General features: G+C 37.4%; 1 protein-coding gene across 2 annotated transcripts; it reads right to left on the bottom strand.

Moving 5' to 3' along the window:
• Positions 1 to 1,626: 1,626 nt before the first annotated feature.
• Positions 1,627 to 19,842, bottom strand: LOC107776355 (uncharacterized). Of its 2 annotated transcripts, none has more exons than XM_075240892.1 (3): positions 19,589 to 19,842; positions 19,363 to 19,492; positions 1,627 to 2,559 (listed from the first exon to the last, which is right to left on the bottom strand). In XM_075240892.1, the coding sequence occupies exons 1-3, from the start codon at positions 19,776 to 19,778 to the stop codon at positions 1,854 to 1,856; spliced, it is 1,026 nt and encodes a 341-aa protein (XP_075096993.1). In that variant the 5' UTR covers positions 19,779 to 19,842; the 3' UTR covers positions 1,627 to 1,853. The 2 variants fall into 2 exon arrangements, with proteins under 2 accessions (XP_075096993.1, XP_016451731.1); XM_016596245.2 differs by having other exon boundaries at positions 1,633 to 2,559; positions 19,646 to 19,842.
• Positions 19,843 to 20,313: the final 471 nt, after the last annotated feature.

Raw genomic sequence — 20,313 nt, 5'->3', positions numbered from 1 at the left:
TTTGAAGGTTTGAAACTGATTACAGTGTATTGAAACCAAAGTTCACCAAAGTGGGTGGAAAATATCATCTGAATTTCAATTCCTCTTTACTAAAGTCTTTTTGGAATGAAGGATATTTGTAGTCGTAAAAAAAGCAACTTGATTTTTCTGGGAATTGGGACAGTCTGGTGCGAATTGAATCAACTTGGGTTAAATTTGAGCTGCAAATCTGCAGCAAAACAGCAACTCAAGAAGCCATCCGGAAAAGTTCAGAATTCCATCGACTTCCATGCACAGCTGATTTCAGCACTGATTTAAGAATTCTGCACAGTCCAGTTTCGCACAGTTATTTCTGCACAGTTCAGTTTCTGCACTGTTCAAATTTCTGCAGTTTGGTTCAGTTGGGGTGTCGCCAAACTATTCTGGAAATTGGTTTTGGCTGGAAGTTATTGAAGTTATTGGGTGAATAACTCTTACTGTATAAGTTTATATATATATGTGCACACTGCTTGAGGACTGGTTCGAATTCTGGATCAGGAGAACTGGAAGGACTTTATCTTCTGGTGTCATTGGAAGTTTTGGAGCTGTTTTGAAGAAGGCTTTGGAGCAGATTGTAACAGTTTCAGTTGGAACAAAAAAGTTTGACATAGGCTTTTCATTACTGTACAGTTTTAACAACCTGCGACTGTGATTGTCTTATTTTTTGCATCAATTCTGAAATTGTACTTTTCATTCCCTGATGAATGTAACAGAAGAAATGTTCAGAGAAGTGTCCAGTTTCTTTAATTAGTGTAACTTGTTTTCTTCTAATGTTTCAAATCTAAACTTGATAATTGTTCTTATTAAATAGTATTAATCTAGTTTCTTCTGTGTTTTACTTTCAGTTCGTGTTAATTTGTTCGTGTTTTTCTCTTTTATTTTATTGTTTGTGATTTGATTCATAATCCGTTAGCTTTGTTATCCTTCTTCGTTATTGACATAAGCTTCCACTCCAAACCGGAACTTGGTTACCTACTGTATTGAGAAGTTGGTTTGTGTAGAGAATTGTAGACAACCCTTGTGAGGGAAAAGGCTAGAGTGATAAGTTCAATTGAACGGGGTAACAAAAGCCTTTGAGATTTGAGTGTAAAATTACCTTCTAAACTCGTATCTCTCAGTTTAGGTCTCACATATCTTTAAATTACCTTATTGTTTCAATCAGTAAAGTATTGACTAAATGTGATGGTTAAGGAAAGATACAAGATACTTTAGACAAATGGTCATATAGTAATTAGGAATATTAAATACTTTTATTAAAAGGTTTGCTCTAATATAATCTCAAAAAATACTTAATATGAACCTGACACGTTCATCATTTGAAAATTGATACTTCTTCCGTTTCAATTTAAATGACACACTTTGTTTATCGAGAGTCAAAATGTGTCAAGTTTGAACAATATTTTAAAATATTTTTTTTAATCATATTGACATGAGAAAAATTACAACTTATAGTACTTTTCGTATAGTTATTGAATATCTAAAATTTTAATTTTAAAATACTAAGTTGAACTAATTCAATTTAACTTTAAAATTTAGTCAAATTGACTCTCGACAAGCGAAATGTGTCATTTAAATTGAAAAAGAGGGAGTACATTACGGCAGCCCGTTCTTTCATTGGACAGATACGTTGAAGGATCAAAGGAAACATATCACAAAACTTGGTTTCTTATTCCCTTTCTTTTCTTGAATTTCTGAGTATATGTCAAACACTTTTAACAAGCTTTGGCAAGTTGAAAGACCTCACACTTCACCATCTCCCAATTGAATAACAACGTTCCCCGAATTAAATTAGACCAGGAATTCAAATAAAAAAAAGAATTAACAGTTCCACAAGATTAGGAAGGAAAAGAAGATAATAGTTCTTCAGTGTCTGATGTGGTTGGAGCTAAAAGATCGTCCCCAATAAACGGGCTTGTGTCTTGATCCCAAATTAGATAGCTTGGACAATATTGTTGTGTTTCCACCTCCCATTCATTTAGTTGATTTCTTCCCATCTGCCCTGACACATCCAAGATGTTGTTAGTACGACAAACTGAAGGTATTTCCATGGGTGGCTCTATGCTCTCTATCAAAGGAGGCAAATAATTCGAATTCATTCCCGATGTTTGAGCTTCATGTTTTTGTTGTTCATGAGTTTGCCAGAATTCGGAGGTCAAAGACAATGTGTCTTGAAACAATGAGCTGGTACTAATAGCTCTACTAGTCGCATGACCTCCATATGCAATGGTTTCAAGTGAACAAGTAGTGCCGAAAACGAATGAATTTGGTGAATAACATAGGGATTCTTGTTGGACTTGGGGCTTTGCTCCAAAATCTTGACTATTGAAGATTTCGTGCTGCTGCTTTGTTGTGTTATAAGTAAATCGGGATTGTATTTGTTGCTGCTGGTGATGATGATGGTGCGGGTTCTTATTACTGGAAGTTGTATTTGTTGAATGCAATTGAGAAGGATTTTTTAACTTCTTTTTAATCCAAGAATTCCAAGAATTCTTTATCTCATTGTCTGTCCGTCCAGGTAAGCGACTTGCTATATGAGCCCACCTGCAATTAGTCCACATTAAAAAACTGAAATATGAGAAACGATACTCTGGGATAAGCCCGGTGCACTAAGCTCCCGCAATGCGCGGGATCCGGGTAAGGATGAGATCACAAGGGTCTATTATATGCAGGCATACCCTGCATTTCTGCAAAAGGCTGTTTTCACGGCTCGAACCTGTGGCCTCCTGGTCACATGACAATAACTTTACCAGTTACGCCAAGGCTTCCTTTCAAATATGAAAAAGAATAGAACATGCAGTTCTTTTAAGTATAATATATTCAATTACCGGACTTGCAGTGAACTCTAGTGTATTCTTACTCGGAATTCCAAAAAAAAAAAAAAAACCAACAGGAGCTGTTTAATTTAGTAATAAAATCAAATGACAAAAACGTATGATGTTGTCTCCTTAACGTCCTTCAAAAGAAATCTGATGAAATGGGGATTACATGAGTTGTTGGTGATCGGTTAATTGGCTGTTAATGTTAATACGCAGGGGGAGATTATTATTAGTGTAATTAGTTAATTAGCACACATAATTGTACACGTGTGTATTAGTTAGGCGGTTAGTAGGATATGTGTGTATAACTAGTTAGTTAGGGAATGTAAGTAAGACTCTATTTTTCATTTTCTACTGAAATACAGAGCTGAGCTCTTCTTTCTCTTCTCTCTCAATTCTGCTCCCTAGGGTTTCACATTGGACTTGTGTGATTTGTTCAGGGCATCAGAGCGCAATCGCGATTGCGAATTGAATCAGAAGATCCTGTTGAATTTGCAATAATCTCAATTCTGAATTACAGCTGAGAGTGAGATTCAACAATGGCAGAAAAGACAGATCTAGACCACAACCATCCTTTGTTTCTTCACCCATCGGATACTACCGGAGCTCCGATCATCTCAATTCAGTTGACTGGTTTAGAAAATTACTCCATCTGGAGTCGTGCGATGGAGATCCAACTGTTAGGAAAGAACAAGCTAGGTCTAATTGACGGTACTCTAAAGAAAGGAGATTTTGCTATAGGACTAGGTCATCAATGGGATAGATGTAATGCTATTATCCTAGGGTGGATTATGAGTTCAGGTTCAAAGGAATTGATTACTGGAATTCTATATGCGAAGGATGCGAGAAAAGTGTGGGAAGATCTGAAAGAAAGATTTGATAAGGTAAACACATCACGAGTTTATCAGTTGCAGAAGGCCATAGCGACGATTACTCAAGGAACATACAATGTCTCAGTTTATTTTTCTAAACTTAAAAATTTGTAGGACGAATTTGATAGTATGGTTCCTCCACCATGTGACTGTGCTAGATCAAAGAGTTTCATCGAGTTTATGGAAAAATAGAAAGTGTTGAAGTTTCTAATGGGTTTGAATGACAATTTTGAACAGGCTCGTAGTCAATTTCTCGTGACTTGCCCAACACCTAGCATCAATAAAGCATATGAATGCTTATTGAAAGAGAAAGTCAAAGATCAATGACTAATGCTTCTACTGTGGGTGAAGGAATTGACTTAACTACCTTACTAGCTAGCAAAGGAGGTAATCACCAGAATTATCAAAGGCCAAAGAGGAACTGGAATGTACAATGTGATTGTAAAGCCCCAGAAAAATTTTACTTAGTAATTTAAGATTTCGTGGTGCCAAGGTAGGCCAAATATTTTATCTTGTGTGCAAATGAGGATTTAGGGATATTATGGATATCAATTGGATATGTTAATAAGTGTATAAGTCATAGTATAAGTGAATTGGGGTATAAAGAGAGGTCTAAGTCTAAGCCAAGTTGGAAAATTTCATAAGAGACAAAAGTTGCAAATGAGTGCGCACAAGACCTCACTTTGGACAATCATATCTCCAGTTATATAAGGATTTGTGTGATTCACAACCTATCAAATAAAAGATCTTTGAGTCTAGTTTCCAACTCTTCAAACCGTTCGTCATTCGGACACTCCTTCCAAAAGTTATGACCAAATTACCAAAAGTAGCGCATAATTTTATACTACCGGCGGCTGTGTAAATTATCAGAGCACCTCCAATTTCGTTTCTAAACACATTTTCATTACCACGCCGCCCCATGCGGCGCGACAATACAAAATCGGGGTTTTTGTTATAAAACGACCTTATTTCGTCAAATAGATTCAAGGGACCATTTCTTGAGCAAAAATGAGATATTTTTAGAGTACGAGGGTGCCCTAGAGTGAGAAAGTATCCCTCATCAATTCTTCTACAACTCTTGCTCAAATCTTAAAGGATTAACAAGGAAAACCACACTAGGCCTTCATCCTTGAGGTAAGACTCTATACCCTAACCTTTAATTTTGAATTTAGATAAAGATGGGTAATTATAAAGAATGTTTGTGGGTATTGGAGTTGTTATCTTGCTTGCATGTATTGTCAAAGGTTGTAGAAATATTGTTGAGCTAAAGATGGTAAAGTATGGGTTGTGGGTTGATGAAATCCTCTATAAAAAGACCATAAAGATTTAACGTACATATGATGTTTGATAAAATGCTCGAATGAGCTAGAATTATGAATATCTTCCTAATTTGTGTTTAATTTTGTTATGTCTTTTGCTAGAATTTCCGGAACATTGTAGTAACTTAAGGAAAAACTATTTGAGGTATGTATGACTAACTTTAACTCTTTTAGAATCCCCTTGGTGTGACGAGCATACGGTATGTGTACCTTGTATGAAAATACGTGTACTGATTGTCTTAGTTGATTTCCACGCCACCGTGTTATATGTGATTGTGAAAAGTGATTTGATGTGGCTACCTTATTATGTGTTAAGCTTGTAAATGCTTGAGGATGACGATATGGGAGTATGTGTTAACGAATGAAAGAACGTTAATGTGTCCAAATGTGGGAATATGTATAATGGCTAAAACCCTGCGTGGTAAGTAATGAAAGATGGTATTGTCAAATGACGTAAATGAGTTGAACGATTACGACAACACCTTGTACATGAATTACTGCTTGGTGACATCTATAGTGTCTTGGGCCCATATGTATGAATTGTTGATATGAACTCGTGCTTCCTTGAAATGATGATTCTTGTGATTAATATGCTTTGAACGTTGTTGGTTAAGTCTCGCGATATAATGGTGTAAGTAAATGGCAATAAATCAAGTGTGTGAGTGTGAATGTGTTCATGTGATAAGAACTGTGTAACAAATGATGGAAAGAAATCATAATTGATGCAATTAAAACAACTGTGGTAATATCATACGTGACTTGTCGCGGGCAATTATCGTTGTGACTTAAATTGTATACGGGCTGTTGCATATGATGGAAATGGTATTGATGTTATGAAAATTCCTTGTGAATTATTATTGTTGTCGTGTGAAATTTGATTGTCCGGTGGGATCGGGTTGCGCGCCGCAACACGAAGTTATAAGGTGCGGGTTGTGGTGATAAGGGTGGCCGAGGTAATAAGGGTGGCTTTGGTAATAAGGGTAAAAAAGTGATCGAAATCACTATTGAAATGAAAATATGTGAAAGTTGTGAAACCATTGATGTAATGAAATAATGTTGAAGGGGAAAAGGAGAGATTGTGGAACTTGTTTGGCTTTGGTTGTTCCTTTCATGTGCATTGGATTGTTGATTCTATTACTGTTTGTTACCTGTATATTTCTTGATTTTACTTGGGGTAAAGTTTGTTCATACATACCAGTACAATTCAAATGTACTGGCATCCCTTTTGCCGGGGGCGCTGCATTCGTGTTATGATTGTAGGTGGTTCTAAAGCAGGTACTCCAGTCTACCAACAGTAGTACTCCTTCACTTTCCGTCAGCTGTATTGGTGAGCCCTTTTTTCCTCTCGGGGCCTTGCGTGGCTCATGCCGCTTTTCCTCCCAGAAATCTTATTTTGGTATTTGCGTAAGGTATAGCCGGAGCCTTGTTACCGGTAAGTATTGTAACACTCTTTTGTATCCCTAGAGGCTCCGTAGACAGGAAATGTGGGTTATGTACTTATGTATTTTGTATTTGGGCAGTGTAACTTGTAAACCACGCTAAGTAACCATGTATATTATGTAAATCTCGTAAGAATATGTTTAAATCATAAATGGCTATTTCACTTGGTTAACAGATAATGAAAACGCGGGGTAACACGTGGGATAGGAAAGACACCCAAGTCCGCTTGACTGGGGTTACCCGATCGAGCGTTGGTCGCGCCCCTTGGTTTTTGGGGCGTGACAAACTTGGTATCAGAGCCTAAAGTTTTAAAGTGTCCTAGGATGTCTCGGAGCCGTGTCTAGTAGAGCCCTTCTTATCGGTGTGTTGTCGACCACATCTATAAGTTGGAGTCTACATGGACATTTAGAAATGTTACCCTTCTTCAACACTCCAGATCGTGCGATAAAGCTTTACTATAAGATTTTCTTATAACTCGTGCGTTGAGATTCAAGGTAAGTTTAGACGCTCTTTCGTCTATTTCAAGTAATGTTGTCATACGGAATGACCAGTGGGCAAAGGCCTGAATATTAAGGAGATGGAATATATGTTATGTTGAACGAATGGTACAAATATATGAGGTACGTACATAGTACCAGAAGCATACTTTATTCGACAAAATGTTAAAAATGATTGTAACCTCCAAAGATATTGAATTGATAGGTGCTGTATAAGCTTGAATAACACATGTGGGTAGTGTGAGAAGTATGTAAATGATCCTAAGGTGTGAAAGAAAACTGGTTATATAAGCACGTGATATATGGGTAGTTAGCTCACTTGGAGATATATCAAAGGGCGTTGGCCAGGGAGGTTCACCAGTTGGCTAGTCTAGGAGTTCGTCTTGCGGACTCTAGTGAAGGGAGAGTAATTGTGTAGAATAAGGCTGAATCGTTGCTTCTAGCGGAGGTCAGAGAAAAGCAATACAACGATCCATTGTTGGTACAGCTGAAGGAGGGAATTCATAAACACAATATCACATCTTTTCTTTTGGCATTGATGATTGTACCCTACGGTGCTAAGAGCGCCTATGTGTTCTAGATATTGATAGTCTTCGGGAAAGGATTTTGGCAAAAGATCACATTTCTAGGTATTCCGTACACCCAGGTTCTACTAAAATGTATCATGATCTCAAAGAAGTTTATTGGTGGAATAACATGAAAAGAGATGTGGCGGACTTTGTGGCAAAATGTCCGAACTGTCAGCAAGTGAAGGATGAACATCAAAGGCCCAGTGGATTGACTCAAAGAATAGAAATTTCAATGTGGAAATGGGAGATGATCAATATGGATTTTGTAGTAGGGCTGACGCGCACTCCGCGCAGGTTCGACTCAATTTGGGTGATCGTTGACGACACACAAAATCACCACACTTCTTTCCAGTTAAATCTACCGACACAGTGGAACAATATGCTCAGTTTATATCAAAGAAATAGTCAGGTTGCATGGCACTCCAGTCTCAATCATTTCAGATCGAGAGGCTCAGTTCACGACCAACTTTTGGATGAAATTTCAGCAAGGCTTGGGTACGCAGGTAAACCTTAGCACAACTTTTCATCCACAAACCGATGGGAAAGCAGAGCGGATTATTCAGCCGCTTGAACACATGTTGCGTGCTTGTACTATTGATTTCAAAGGTATTTGAGATGACCATTTTCCGCTTGTTGAGTTTGCTTATAATAACAACTTTCACGTTAGTATTTAGATGGCCCCATTTGAGGCATTGTATGGAAGGAGGTGTAGAACTCCGATTGGGTGGTTCGAGGTTGGTGAAGCAGAACTGTTAGGTCCAGATCTTGTGCATCATGCTATGGAAAAAGTTAAAGTCATTCATGAGAGGATGAAAACTGCTCAGAGTCGTCAGAAATCCTATGCAGACGTGCGTCGAATAGAATTGGAATTCCAAGTAGATGATTGGGTGTTCTTGAAAGTATCTCCCATGAAGGGAGTCATACTATTGGGTAAGAAAGGGAAGTTAAGTCCGAGGTATGTTGGACCGTATAGAATCATTCAAAGGATTGGTCAGGTGGCATACAAGCTCAAGCTGCCACCCGAGATGTCGTTGGTACATCCGGTCTTCCATGTGTCTATGTTGAAGAAGGTAGTGGGAGATCCGTCCACTATTGTGCCAGTTGAAACTATTGAGGTTAATGAAAAACTATCTTATGAAGTAATTCCAGTTGCCATTCTTGATAGGCAAGTCCGAAAATTGAGAAATAAGGAAATTGCCTCTCTAAAAGTGTTATGGCGAAATCAACAGGTCAAGGAAGCCACTTGGGAAGCCGAGGAATAAATGAGAAAGAAGTACCCACATTTGTTTGAATAGTCATGTAATAGCTTTTATGCATTTGGTTCCTATGAACTCTTATCTTTTGATTTGATCCATGTTAAACTATTCCATTTTGATTATATGTGTTGCCTATGCGGCCATGTTTGGTGTTGTACAAGTTATGTTATATCTATAAAACATGTATATGCTGTTATAATATGTATCTGGGGCCCTCTGACAGGTGGATAGGTCTAGTTACAAAGGAAACTCTAGCGAAATTTTCGAAGATTTAAGGAGTTAGCCAAATTCAGGGCTGTTGATATATTTCATGATGTGAACAAGCTGAAGTTACATAAGGATTGCTAGTGAATGAACCTTGATCCTCATTAGAGGACGAATGATCCTAAGCGGGGGAGAATGTAAAGCCTCAGAAAATTTTGCTAAGTAATCTAAGATTTCGTGGTGCCAAGGTAGGCCAAATATTTTATCTTGCGTGCAAATGAGAATTTAGGGATATTATGGATATCAATTAGATATTTTAATAAGTGCATAAGTCATAGTAGAAGTGAATTGGGGTTTAAAGAGAGGCCTAAGTCTAAGCCAAGTTGGAAAATTTCATAAGAGACGAAAGTTGCAAATGAGTGCGCACAAGACCTCACTTTGGACAATCATATCTCCAGTTATATAATGATTTGTGTGATGAAAAACCTATCAAATAAAATTTCTTTGAGTCTAGTTTCTAACGCTTCAAATCGTTCATCATTCAACACTCCTACCTAAAGTTATGACCAAATTATCAAAACCAGCGCAGAATTTTACACTACCGCGCCGCCCCATGCGCCGCCCTATGCGGTGCGGCTGTTTAAATTATCAGAGCACCTCCAATTTCGTTTCTAAACATATTTTCATTACCACGCCGCCCCATGCGGCGTGGCTATACAAAATCGGGGGTTTTGTTATAAAACAACCTTATTTCGCCAAATAGATTCAAGGGACCATTTCTTGAGTAAAAATCAGATATTTTTAGAGTGAGAGAGTGCCATAGAGTGAGAAAGTATCCCTCATCAATTCTTCTACAACTCTTGCTCAAATCTTAAAGGATTAACAAGGAACACCACACTAGGCCTTCATCCTTGAAGTAAGATTCTATACCCTAACCTTTAATTTTGAATTTAGCTAAAGATGGGTAATTATAAAGAATGTTTGTGGGTATTGGAGTTGTTATCTTGCTTGCATGTGTTGTCAAAGGTTGTAGAAATATTGTTGAGCTAAAGATGGTAAAGTATGGGTTTTGGGTTGATGAGATCCTCTATAAAAGGACCATAAAGATTTAACACACATATGGTGTTTGATAAAATGCTCGAATGAGCTAGAATTATGAATATCTTCCTAATTTGTGTTCAATTTTGTTATGTCTCGAAGTAGATTGGCATTGCTAGAATTTCCGGAACGTTGTAGTAACTTAAGTAAAAGCTCTTTGAAGTATGTATGGCTAACTTTAACTCTTGTAGAATCCTCTTGTTGTGACGAGCATACGGTATGTGTACCTTGTATGAAAATATGTGTACTGATTGTCTTAGTTGATTTCCACGCCACCGTGTTATATGTGATTATGAAAAGTGATTTGATGTGGCTACCTTATTATGTGTTAAGCTTGTAAATGCTTGAGGATGACGATATGGGAGTATGTGTTAACGAATGAAAGAACGTTAATGTGTCCAAATGTGGGAATGTGTATAATGGCTAAAACCCTGCGTGGTAAGTAATGAAAGATGGTATTGTGAAATGACGTAAATGAGTTGAACGATTACGACAACACCTTGTACATGAATTACTGCTTGGTGACATCTATGGTGTCTTGGGCCCAAATGTATGAATTGTTGATATGAACTTGTGCTTCCTTGAAATGATGATTCTTGTGATTAATATGCTTTGAACGCTGTTGGTTAAGTCTCGCGATATAATGGTGTAAGTAAATGGCAACAAACCAAGTGTGTGAGTGTAAATGTGTTCATGTGGTAAGAACTGTGTAACAAATTTTGGAAAGAAATCGTAATTGATGCAATTGAAACAACTGTGGTAATATCATACGTGACTTATCACAGGCAATTATCGTTGTGACATAATTGTATACGGGGTGTTGTATATGATGGAAATGGTATTGATGTTATGATAATTCTTCGTGAATTATTGTTGTTGTCGTGTGAAATTTGATTGTCCGGTGGGATCGGGTTGCATGTCGCAACATGAAGTTATAAGGTGCGGGTTGTGGTGATAAGGGTGGCCGAGGTAATAAGGGTGGAAAAGTGATCGAAATCACTATTGAAATGAAATATGTGAAAGTTGTGAAACCATTGATGTGATGAAATAATGTTGAAAGGGAAAAATGAGAGATTGTGGAACTTGTTTGGCTTTGGTTGTTCCTTTCATGTGCATTGGATTGTTGATTCTATTACTGTTTGTTACCTGTATATTTCTTGATTTTACTTGGGGTAAAGTTTGTTCATACATACCAGTACAATTCAAATGTACTGACGCCCCTTTTGCCGGGGGCGCTACATTCGTGTTATGATTGTAGGTGGTTCTATAGCAGGTACTCCAGTCCACCAACTGTAGCACTCCTTCACTTTCCATCAACTGTATTGATGAGCCCCTTTTTCCTCTCGGGGCCCTGCGTGGCTCATGCCGCTTTTCCTCCCGGAAATCTTATTTTGGTATTTGCGTAAGGTATAGCCGGAGCCTTATTACCGACAAGTATTGTAACACTCTTTTGTATCCCTGGAGGCTCCGTAGACAGGAAATGTGGGTTATGTAATTATGTATTTGGACAGTGTAACTTATAAACCACGCTAAGTAACCATGTATATTATGTAAATCTCGTAAGAATTTATTAAATCATAAATGGCTATTTCACTTGGTTAACGGATAATGAAAATGCGGGGTAACACGTGGGATAGGAAAGGCACCCAGGTCCGCTTGACTAGGGTTACCCGGTCACGCCCCTTGGTTTTTGGGGCGTGACAGTGATTTCGGTCATATGAAGGGTCATACGAAAGAAGGATGTTACGAGATAATTGGCTACCCTCAAGACTTCAAAAACAAGAAGAATGATGCATATAATGTACATGTAGAAAATCTTAATCCCAATCTTGCAGGTATGGATGATAGAAAAGGTGACATACCGAAAGCAATGAAGAAAAGAGACTGGCAGAGGGCACCTCAACTTACAGCTGATCAATATGACCAGATTATGAAGTTACTCAACAAAGACAACCCCAAGGGTGCAATGGCAAACATGGCAGGTACAACCTATTCTTTTATGGCTAAGGTGTCAAAAGGAAATTGGATAGTTGATACAGGAGCAACTAATTTTATGGTAGCTGATTTAGGGATGTTAACAAATGTTAAAAATATTATCCCCACTAGAGACAAGAGAGTTCACTTACCTAATGGAGAACGTACTATTGTGTCACATGTTGGAAACTATAAGATCACAAAAACAAGGGAGATGCAGGATGTATTGTATGTCCCAGAGTTTGCATATAATCTTCTTTATCTATCAAAAATAACAAGGGACTTACATTGTTTTGTCTCTTTCTATCCTGATTTTTGCTATTCCATGACCTCTCAAGTGGGAAAGTGAGGGGGATTGGTAAAGAGAAGGATGGGCTCTACCTACTAGTTCCAAGAGCTTGCTTAAACACTAATAAAAGCATACCAACAATCAAAGGGTTAAATATATAGACAACAAATGAGGACATAACTATATGGCAAAAAAGATTAGGACATGCATCTGGAGGATCCTTGAAAGAGATTCTAGGATATAAGCTGGAGGATTGCAAATCTGTAATAGATAACTGTGATGTATGTCCAATGGCTAGGCATGTGAGACAGTATTTTCCATTGAGTAGTCCTAGAACTATTAATGTTTTTCAGCTATTACATTTAGATGTGTGGGGACCTTGCAGTGTGTCCACTTTTGATGGTAATAGGTTCTTTCTCACAATTGTAGATGATTACTCTCGTGTGACTTGGATTTTTCTCTTGCAATTTAAAAGTGATATCATGATTGTCTTTAAAGTCATTTCTTAAGCTGATACAAACACAATTCAATAGAAAAGTGCAAACAATTAGAACTGACAATGGTGGAGAGTTTGTAAATTCAGCTATGCAGGAGTTATGCACATCCATGGGGATAGTTCATCAGAAAATATGTGTTTATTCACCATAGCAAAATGGTATAGTAGAGAGAAAACATATACATTTGCTTGAAGTTGCAAGGGCATTCAAATTTCAAGGGCATATCCCTATGAAATTCTGGGGACACTGTATTTTAGCAGCATCATAAGTCTCCATATGAGGTGTTCTTTAATAGGAAACCATCAGTTTCTCACTTGAAAATATTAGGCTGTCTTTGTTTTGCAAGTGTGCTACCTAGAACTGATAAGTTTGCTAGTAGAGCAGTTAGAGTTGTTTTTATGGGATATTCTGATGTTACTAAAGGATATATCCTATATGACTTGGATAGGGATAGATTCTTTGTCAACAGAGATGTGGTGTTCAAGGAATCTACATTTCCTTTTCAAGATACAACTGGTGATCTTAAGAACCAAGTCAAGCCTGTTATTACTGATGTTTTTAGTCTTGAAAGTACAGATGCAGATGAGCCTGGTGTTCTAATTGTTGAGCAGCTACATGTTCAAGATAATCCTACATATGATATTACATAGCCCTCAAACAACTTTGAACCAATATCTGCACAACACAATACCTTCTGAAATTCAACATCACACAACCACCGGTAGTTCTTCACCTATAGTCATTGACTCAGTGGGCATATTTTCAGAAGCGCCATCTACATCACTTCATAATCATCATGGAGGATAGACACATCATGATACCTTAAGAAGGTCACAAAGGGAGTCAAACGAGCCAGTCTGGTTGATAGATTATGTGACCACAAGAAAGTCAGGGAACACTGTCTTATATCCCATACACAATCATGTCACTTATACTAAGCTATCATCTTCCTATCAGGCATACCTGGGAGTATTTTCTTCAATTGTTGAGCCTACAACTTTTCAGGAAGCTTCTAAGGACCCTAGATGGGTAGAAGCCATAAAAACTGAAATTCAAGCTCTACAAGACAACAACACTTGGGAACTAGTTCATCTACCTCAAGGAAAGACAGCTATAGGCTGTAAATGGGTGTACAAAGTCAAAGAGAAGGTCTTGATTACAATGAGACCTTTTCTCCTGTAGTGAAGATCACCACTGTTAGAACTGCTCTTTCCTTAGTAGCCATGCATAATTGGACAGTCCAACAACTTGATGTCTAAAATGCCTTCTTGCAGGGAGATCTACATGATGAAGTGTAAATGAATCTGCCACAAGGTTTTATAAGTCAGGAGGAGTCTGGATTGGTGTGTAGACTTGTAAAATCTCTCTATGGTCTGAAACAAGCATGCAAACAGTGGAACTTAAAAGGCATTGCTACAGGTTGATTTTAAGCAGAATAACCTAGATCATTCCTTATTCATCAAGAAGAAAGGAACATATATAGTGATAATACTAACATATGTTGATGATATGCTAGTGATAGAAAACAACTTGTAGCTGATTGAAGCCACCAAAATCTTCTTGCAACAAGCCTTCAAGATCAAAGATTTAGGTGACCTAAAGTTCTTCCTTGGCATGGAGTTCAGCAGATCTACCAAAGGCATTCTGATCAATCAGAGGAAGTATGCATTGGAGATAATATCAGACTTGGGATTGAGTGGAGCAAAACCAGCCTGGACTCTATTAGAGACAAATGTTAAATTGACAGTTACAGAACTAGACAGACTTATGGGGACAACCGAGGACCGAATGCTGGAGGATGTAAGCCAATATCATAGGCTGATTGGAAAGTTGTTATACTTAACCATGTCCAGGACAGACATTGCATTCTCAGTGCAAACTCTCAGCCAGTTCATGTAGTAGCCAAAAAGGTCTCATTGGGATGCAGCTATAAGAGTGATGAAGTATATTAAACTGGAACTAGGTCTAGGAATCTTGTCGAGCAGTCAAAACTCAAGTGAGATCAGTGTCTTTTGTAATGCTGACTGGGCCTCATGTCCTAACACTAGAAAGTTAGTGTCAGGATATCTAGTCAAATTTGGAGAGTCTCCAATCTCGTGGAAATCAAAGAAGCAGAATACAATTTCTAAGAGTTCAACAGAAGCTGAATATAGAAGCATGGCAAGTGGAGTTTCAGAGGTAGTATGGTTGACAACATTGCTAAGGGAGTTAGGAGCAGAAGTGAAATTTCTATTACACATATATAGTGACAGCAGGGCTGCAATGCAAATAGCAGCAAATCTTGTGTTTCACGAAAGAACAAAGCATATAGAGATCGATTATCACTTTATTAGACAGAAGATACAAGAAGGACTAGTAAAGACTCAGTACATCCCTTCAAAGGAGCAACTAGCAGATATCCTAACTAAAGGATTAGGAAGACCACATCATGAGTATCTAGTTGGCAAGTTGGGAGTTCTCAATGTCTTTGCACCCACCAACTTGAGAGGGAGTGATGAAATGGGGATTATATGAGCTGTTAGTAAGGCTGTATTGTGGTCTGGGCCCAAGCGGTCCTAGGAGCCCACTGTGGGCTAGTCCAATATGGAGAGACCGCGAGCCCGGGACCGTTTAGCCCTGGACCGGCTGGCAAGTCTGGGCCGGTTCAACCGGGCTTAATGGGCCCAATGGCTATTTTTCAAATTGGCCAACGGCTGGATGTTTAAAAACTAGCCGTTAGCCTGCCAATTTAGCCATTTGGCTTTTTTTTAAAATAGTCATTTGTCTCCCAAACTTTATTTTAACCCCAAACTTTTTATAATTACACTTTTCCCTATTCTCAACTATAAATACCCTCTCATTCTTTTATTTTTACTCACAAAATGATCAATATCTCTCTAATTTTCTTCTATAATTGCTTACTTTATTATTGCAGTTTGTGAAAAAATGTGAAGTTGGTGAATTAAAGTATACAAGTCTTCAACGATATACAATTTTCAAGAAGTTGTACGTCAATTCGGTAAACTCGTTCCAACTCTTAAGTTTTAATATTATAGTTTTGTTTGTTTTAGTTTGTATAATTATAATTAATATGGCCTTTTCTTTGAAAAAAATATTTGGTGGTAAGGGACAATCTAAAATTGGTGAATCTAGTGACCAAGCTACTACTGCTCCCTCGGCTCCCCAACCCAGTCCTGTTATCCGTCCTCCTCCACCTGTTATTCTTGATAGTGATAACCCTTGTTTTTAATTTACCGATCGTCAATTTTACCATGATATTGCACCAGGTCAACAATTAAATGATGAATATATGAATGCTCTTTATGGTAATTCAACTATCGATGAAAATGATGATTTAGGTGAAACCCAACCGGATTTAGACGATACACCTACTAGTCATGTTGTTAACCCAACTGATAATAATCCAAATGATGCCCCGCCTGACCCTCCTGTAGTAACCCCTACTTTTAATAGACAACCTTCTAGACGGTGCGAAACATCTCTTTTTTGGTACTTTTTTTATTCAATTAAGAGATCAAAATAAGGCTAAGTGTAAAACTTGTGGGACTTTGATGGCTCATAAATTTACTGGAGACCGTAGCGGTACGGGTAGTTTGACTAGACACATAAAGACACACCCTAAAGATAAAGCTAGATTTCTTCAAATGAAAGCTGCGCAAGAGGGGATAAGTGTAGGTACTCAGGTTAACTCTAATACCGGGTCAAATCTAGTTCAACCAGGAATTAATACTGTTACCAGTGGTATTTTATATTACGATCCAAATAAAGATCGTGAAGAATTGACAAAAATGGTTACTGTTATATGCTTACCCTATAGTTTTCTTTCTAACCCTCACTTTGTGCATTATATTAGAAGAGTTTTTAATCCTACTTATAAAGGATGGTCTCACACAACCATAAAGAGCAATATTATAAATATAAACATGAATATGAATAATATTTGCACTATTTATTTACTCATATAAATTGTCGCGTTGCTATTACTACCGATATTGGTAGAAGTGGTAATAACTGTGATTATCTTACTGTTACCACTCATTGGATTGATAAGGAATGGATAATGCAAAAGTGCATTATTGCTTATAGAATAATTAATTCACGTCACACAGGTAAGTTTATTGCTAACACAGTTGCAGATATTTGTAGATATTTTTGCATTAGAGATAAAATAATGTCAGTTTCAATGGATAATGCTTCTAGTAACACTAATGTCATAGGCTTGCTTACAACTACACTAAATCCTGCATTTAGTAATTTTTTCCATGTTAGATGTATTTGTCATATTTACTATTTAATCATCGGTGATGGTATGAAAATTTTAAATGTTGAAATTGAAAAGGTTAAAATGGCTCTTAATTGGCTTTTTTATTCAAACCGTAGAAGTAGACTTAGAGAATATTTTAAAAAATGTGATGAATTTGGCCTTAGAGAAAGAAAGGTTCCTAAACCTTGTCCGACTAGATGGAATTACATGTATGAAAGTTTAGTTGTTGCATATGAATATAGAAACCCAATAAACACAACGTTTAATGCTCGTGTTGGTGGTACTGATGATGATGAGAACCTTACAAATCAGGATTGGACTAATGTTAAAATTCTTGTAGGATTTTTAGAACAATTTCATATTTCTACAAATGAATTATCTGGGCAATATTATCCTACTATTTTTAACTGTTTAGTTTATATTGCAGAACTTGCAAATTTGTTTACTCAATTTTCAGAGGGTGGGGTAATTTATCAACTTGCTATTGATTCTATGAAAGATAAGTTTAAAAAATATTTTTTCCCTATCCCCCATATTTATGGTGTTGCTGCCATGTTAAATCCTACCATAAAATTAGGAGGTCCTCACTTTTGGTATACAAATATTTATAAGGCTTTATCACTTTCAGATGAGAAATTTGCTACACTTGCAGATGCAAAAGCCTCAATTAAAATAAATGCTCAAACAATTTATAATGATTATCAACTTGCCTTAGATCATGCTAGACCAAATGTTCCAACTCCTACATCGTATAGTTCACAATCATCTAAAAGAACTGAGGGCATAAAATCACTTAGTTCTTGGACGGGGTTCAGAGGTTCTCAAGGTGATAATATTGGTGATAGTTCACAACTAAATGATATTGCCATTTTTTGCGGGGAGGAAGACTAAGAAAGATATTGTCATTTTTTGTTAATGTTGTAATAATAAAAATTATATGGCATTCCCTTGAATATTTCTTTACAATTTTTTTATGTTTAAATTTGAATTAGAAGATTTAAGTCACAATTATATAATATAATTTATAAGAAATTGCCTTAGATAAAAAAATTTCAAAAAAATAAATAGCCTGGAACACTTAGGCCCGTGGGCCCGACCCACTTAGCCATGGCCCATGTGGGCTTAGGCCCACAGTGGGCCGGTTCCACCCTCCAGGACCGTTAAGCCCATGACCGTTTGGCCCGGCCCGTTTAGCCCATTTACGCCCGGGCCTGGACTACATAACAGCCTTAGCCGTTAGTGATAGGTTAGTTGGCTATTAATGTTAATGTTGATATGCAGGGAGAGATTATTATTCGTATAATTAGTTAATTAGCACACATGAGTGTACACGTGTGTATTAGTTAGGCGGTTAGAAGGATATGTGTATATGTTAGGGAATGTAAGTAAGACTCTATTTTTTATTTTCTACTGAAATACAGAGTTGAGCTCTTCTTTCTCTTCTCTCTCAATTCTGCTCTCTAGGGCTTCACATTGTACTTGTGTGATTTGCTCAAGATCAGTAAGCTAACAATGCCTCATGTAGAAACTACTTTGATAATGAAATTGTCTGGATGAGTTTTGTGTGTGCTATACGCTATCAATAATAAGTTACGTGATTTCTTAGATATATTGAGACTTGCTTAGAAAGTGAAACCAAAATTAAAAATGGGAAACAGAAACTTTGAAGGGCATTGCTTCATGTTGCTTCGAAATGAATATACTCGGAATTCATTTTTTGCATATGCATACCAAATGTTTCTTTCAAAATGTGACCGACCAAAATCAGAATTATGCAATTGGCTGTCCAACAAAGAAGAAGATGAAGATATTATTAGCTAGCATAGCACATGACCAAGCTAGCCTACAAATATTTACGAGTTTTACACTCTTTTGGATTCTTACACTCTTTTGAAATCTGTCATTGATACTTGCATTAGGATAGCTAGGCTGCCCAATGGGATTGTTACTCTTCCCAAAATCCTATGTGAACTTAGAATGCTTCGTACACCTTTTAACTTGGGGGCGGCAGGTAGAAGGATCCTTTTCCTCTGAAAAACATAAGGAAATGGATATACATCGGATAGGGCTCGACTAGGGATTCAAGAATAGGGTATAGGGGATCCTGTCTTTAAGATTCAGACAAAAAGAGTTCACACACTTTTATGCATGAACCTCCGTTTAAGTGCTGCATACAAGTTCCAGTTAGGATGATTTACGAGGTGGTTCCTATGTTAGAGCCTCCAGAAACAAGAAACAAGTTTTCATACCTGTTGCCTACAGCAGCATGGAGATTGATAATCAACTTTTCTTCGTCGGGGGAAAATCTTCCCCTTCTTATATCAGGCCTCAAATAGTTGATCCACCTCAACCGACAGCTCTTCCCACTCCTTTGTAGACCTGAAATCAAATACACCAAATGCTTTCAGTCCGGCAAACGTGGTTTTTACACATGGAAATTCATATCATGTACAAAAATAAGAGATCAACAATTACATATTCTTTGCATAAATGTCAGTAAAGTAGTGTTAAGAAGTAATAAGAAGAGAGGACCAGCTTTGTCAGGAACTTCACTCCAACAGCCATAGCCATGAGTGGTAATGTATGTGATGAGCTTTTCATCTTCTTCAGGAGACCAAAGCCCTCTCTTAACCTTTTGCTGGTTGCAGCACGTATGCTGCCCCATTTTTTTTTTCAGTATTTTGTTTTCTTGCAGTCTCTTGTGATTTGGTAAAAGCAAGTTCTATCTCCCTCCCTTCCTTTAAATACTCCATGAATGGATTTCAAAAAAATATATAAGCCGACATTAGAATTGTGGATAGGGCCCTCGCTGCTTCGCCTCTTGTTTCCCCATCTAACCCTGAAATGACGTTCCATCAACTTCCTGTATCAATTTTTTTTTCCAATTCATCAATTATTTCATCATCTACGTACATGCAATGTGTATTATCATGCCGCCATGTTAGCAGAATCTCTCTCCCCTCTTTCAAAATATATACTGATCCCCATATATTACATTAGATGATATTGTAATATATTTTTACCGCTTAACCATGGTTTTTGTTTCGTAAAAAGAAACTGCAAAGATTAAATGTTCAAAATCTTGGCCAACGTTTTGTTCGGTTTCTAGTCCTAGCTAGTTAGGAATTCCCTGAACAAATCTGTTTATTCAGATAATCAAAGAAATCGAGGAGATATGCTATATTGATTCGCAAATTAAA

This window comes from Nicotiana tabacum, chromosome 20 (assembly GCF_000715075.1).
Source record: "Nicotiana tabacum cultivar K326 chromosome 20, ASM71507v2, whole genome shotgun sequence".
Lineage (NCBI taxonomy): Eukaryota > Viridiplantae > Streptophyta > Magnoliopsida > Solanales > Solanaceae > Nicotiana > Nicotiana tabacum.
This window is presented reverse-complemented; position numbering and strand designations above follow the sequence as displayed.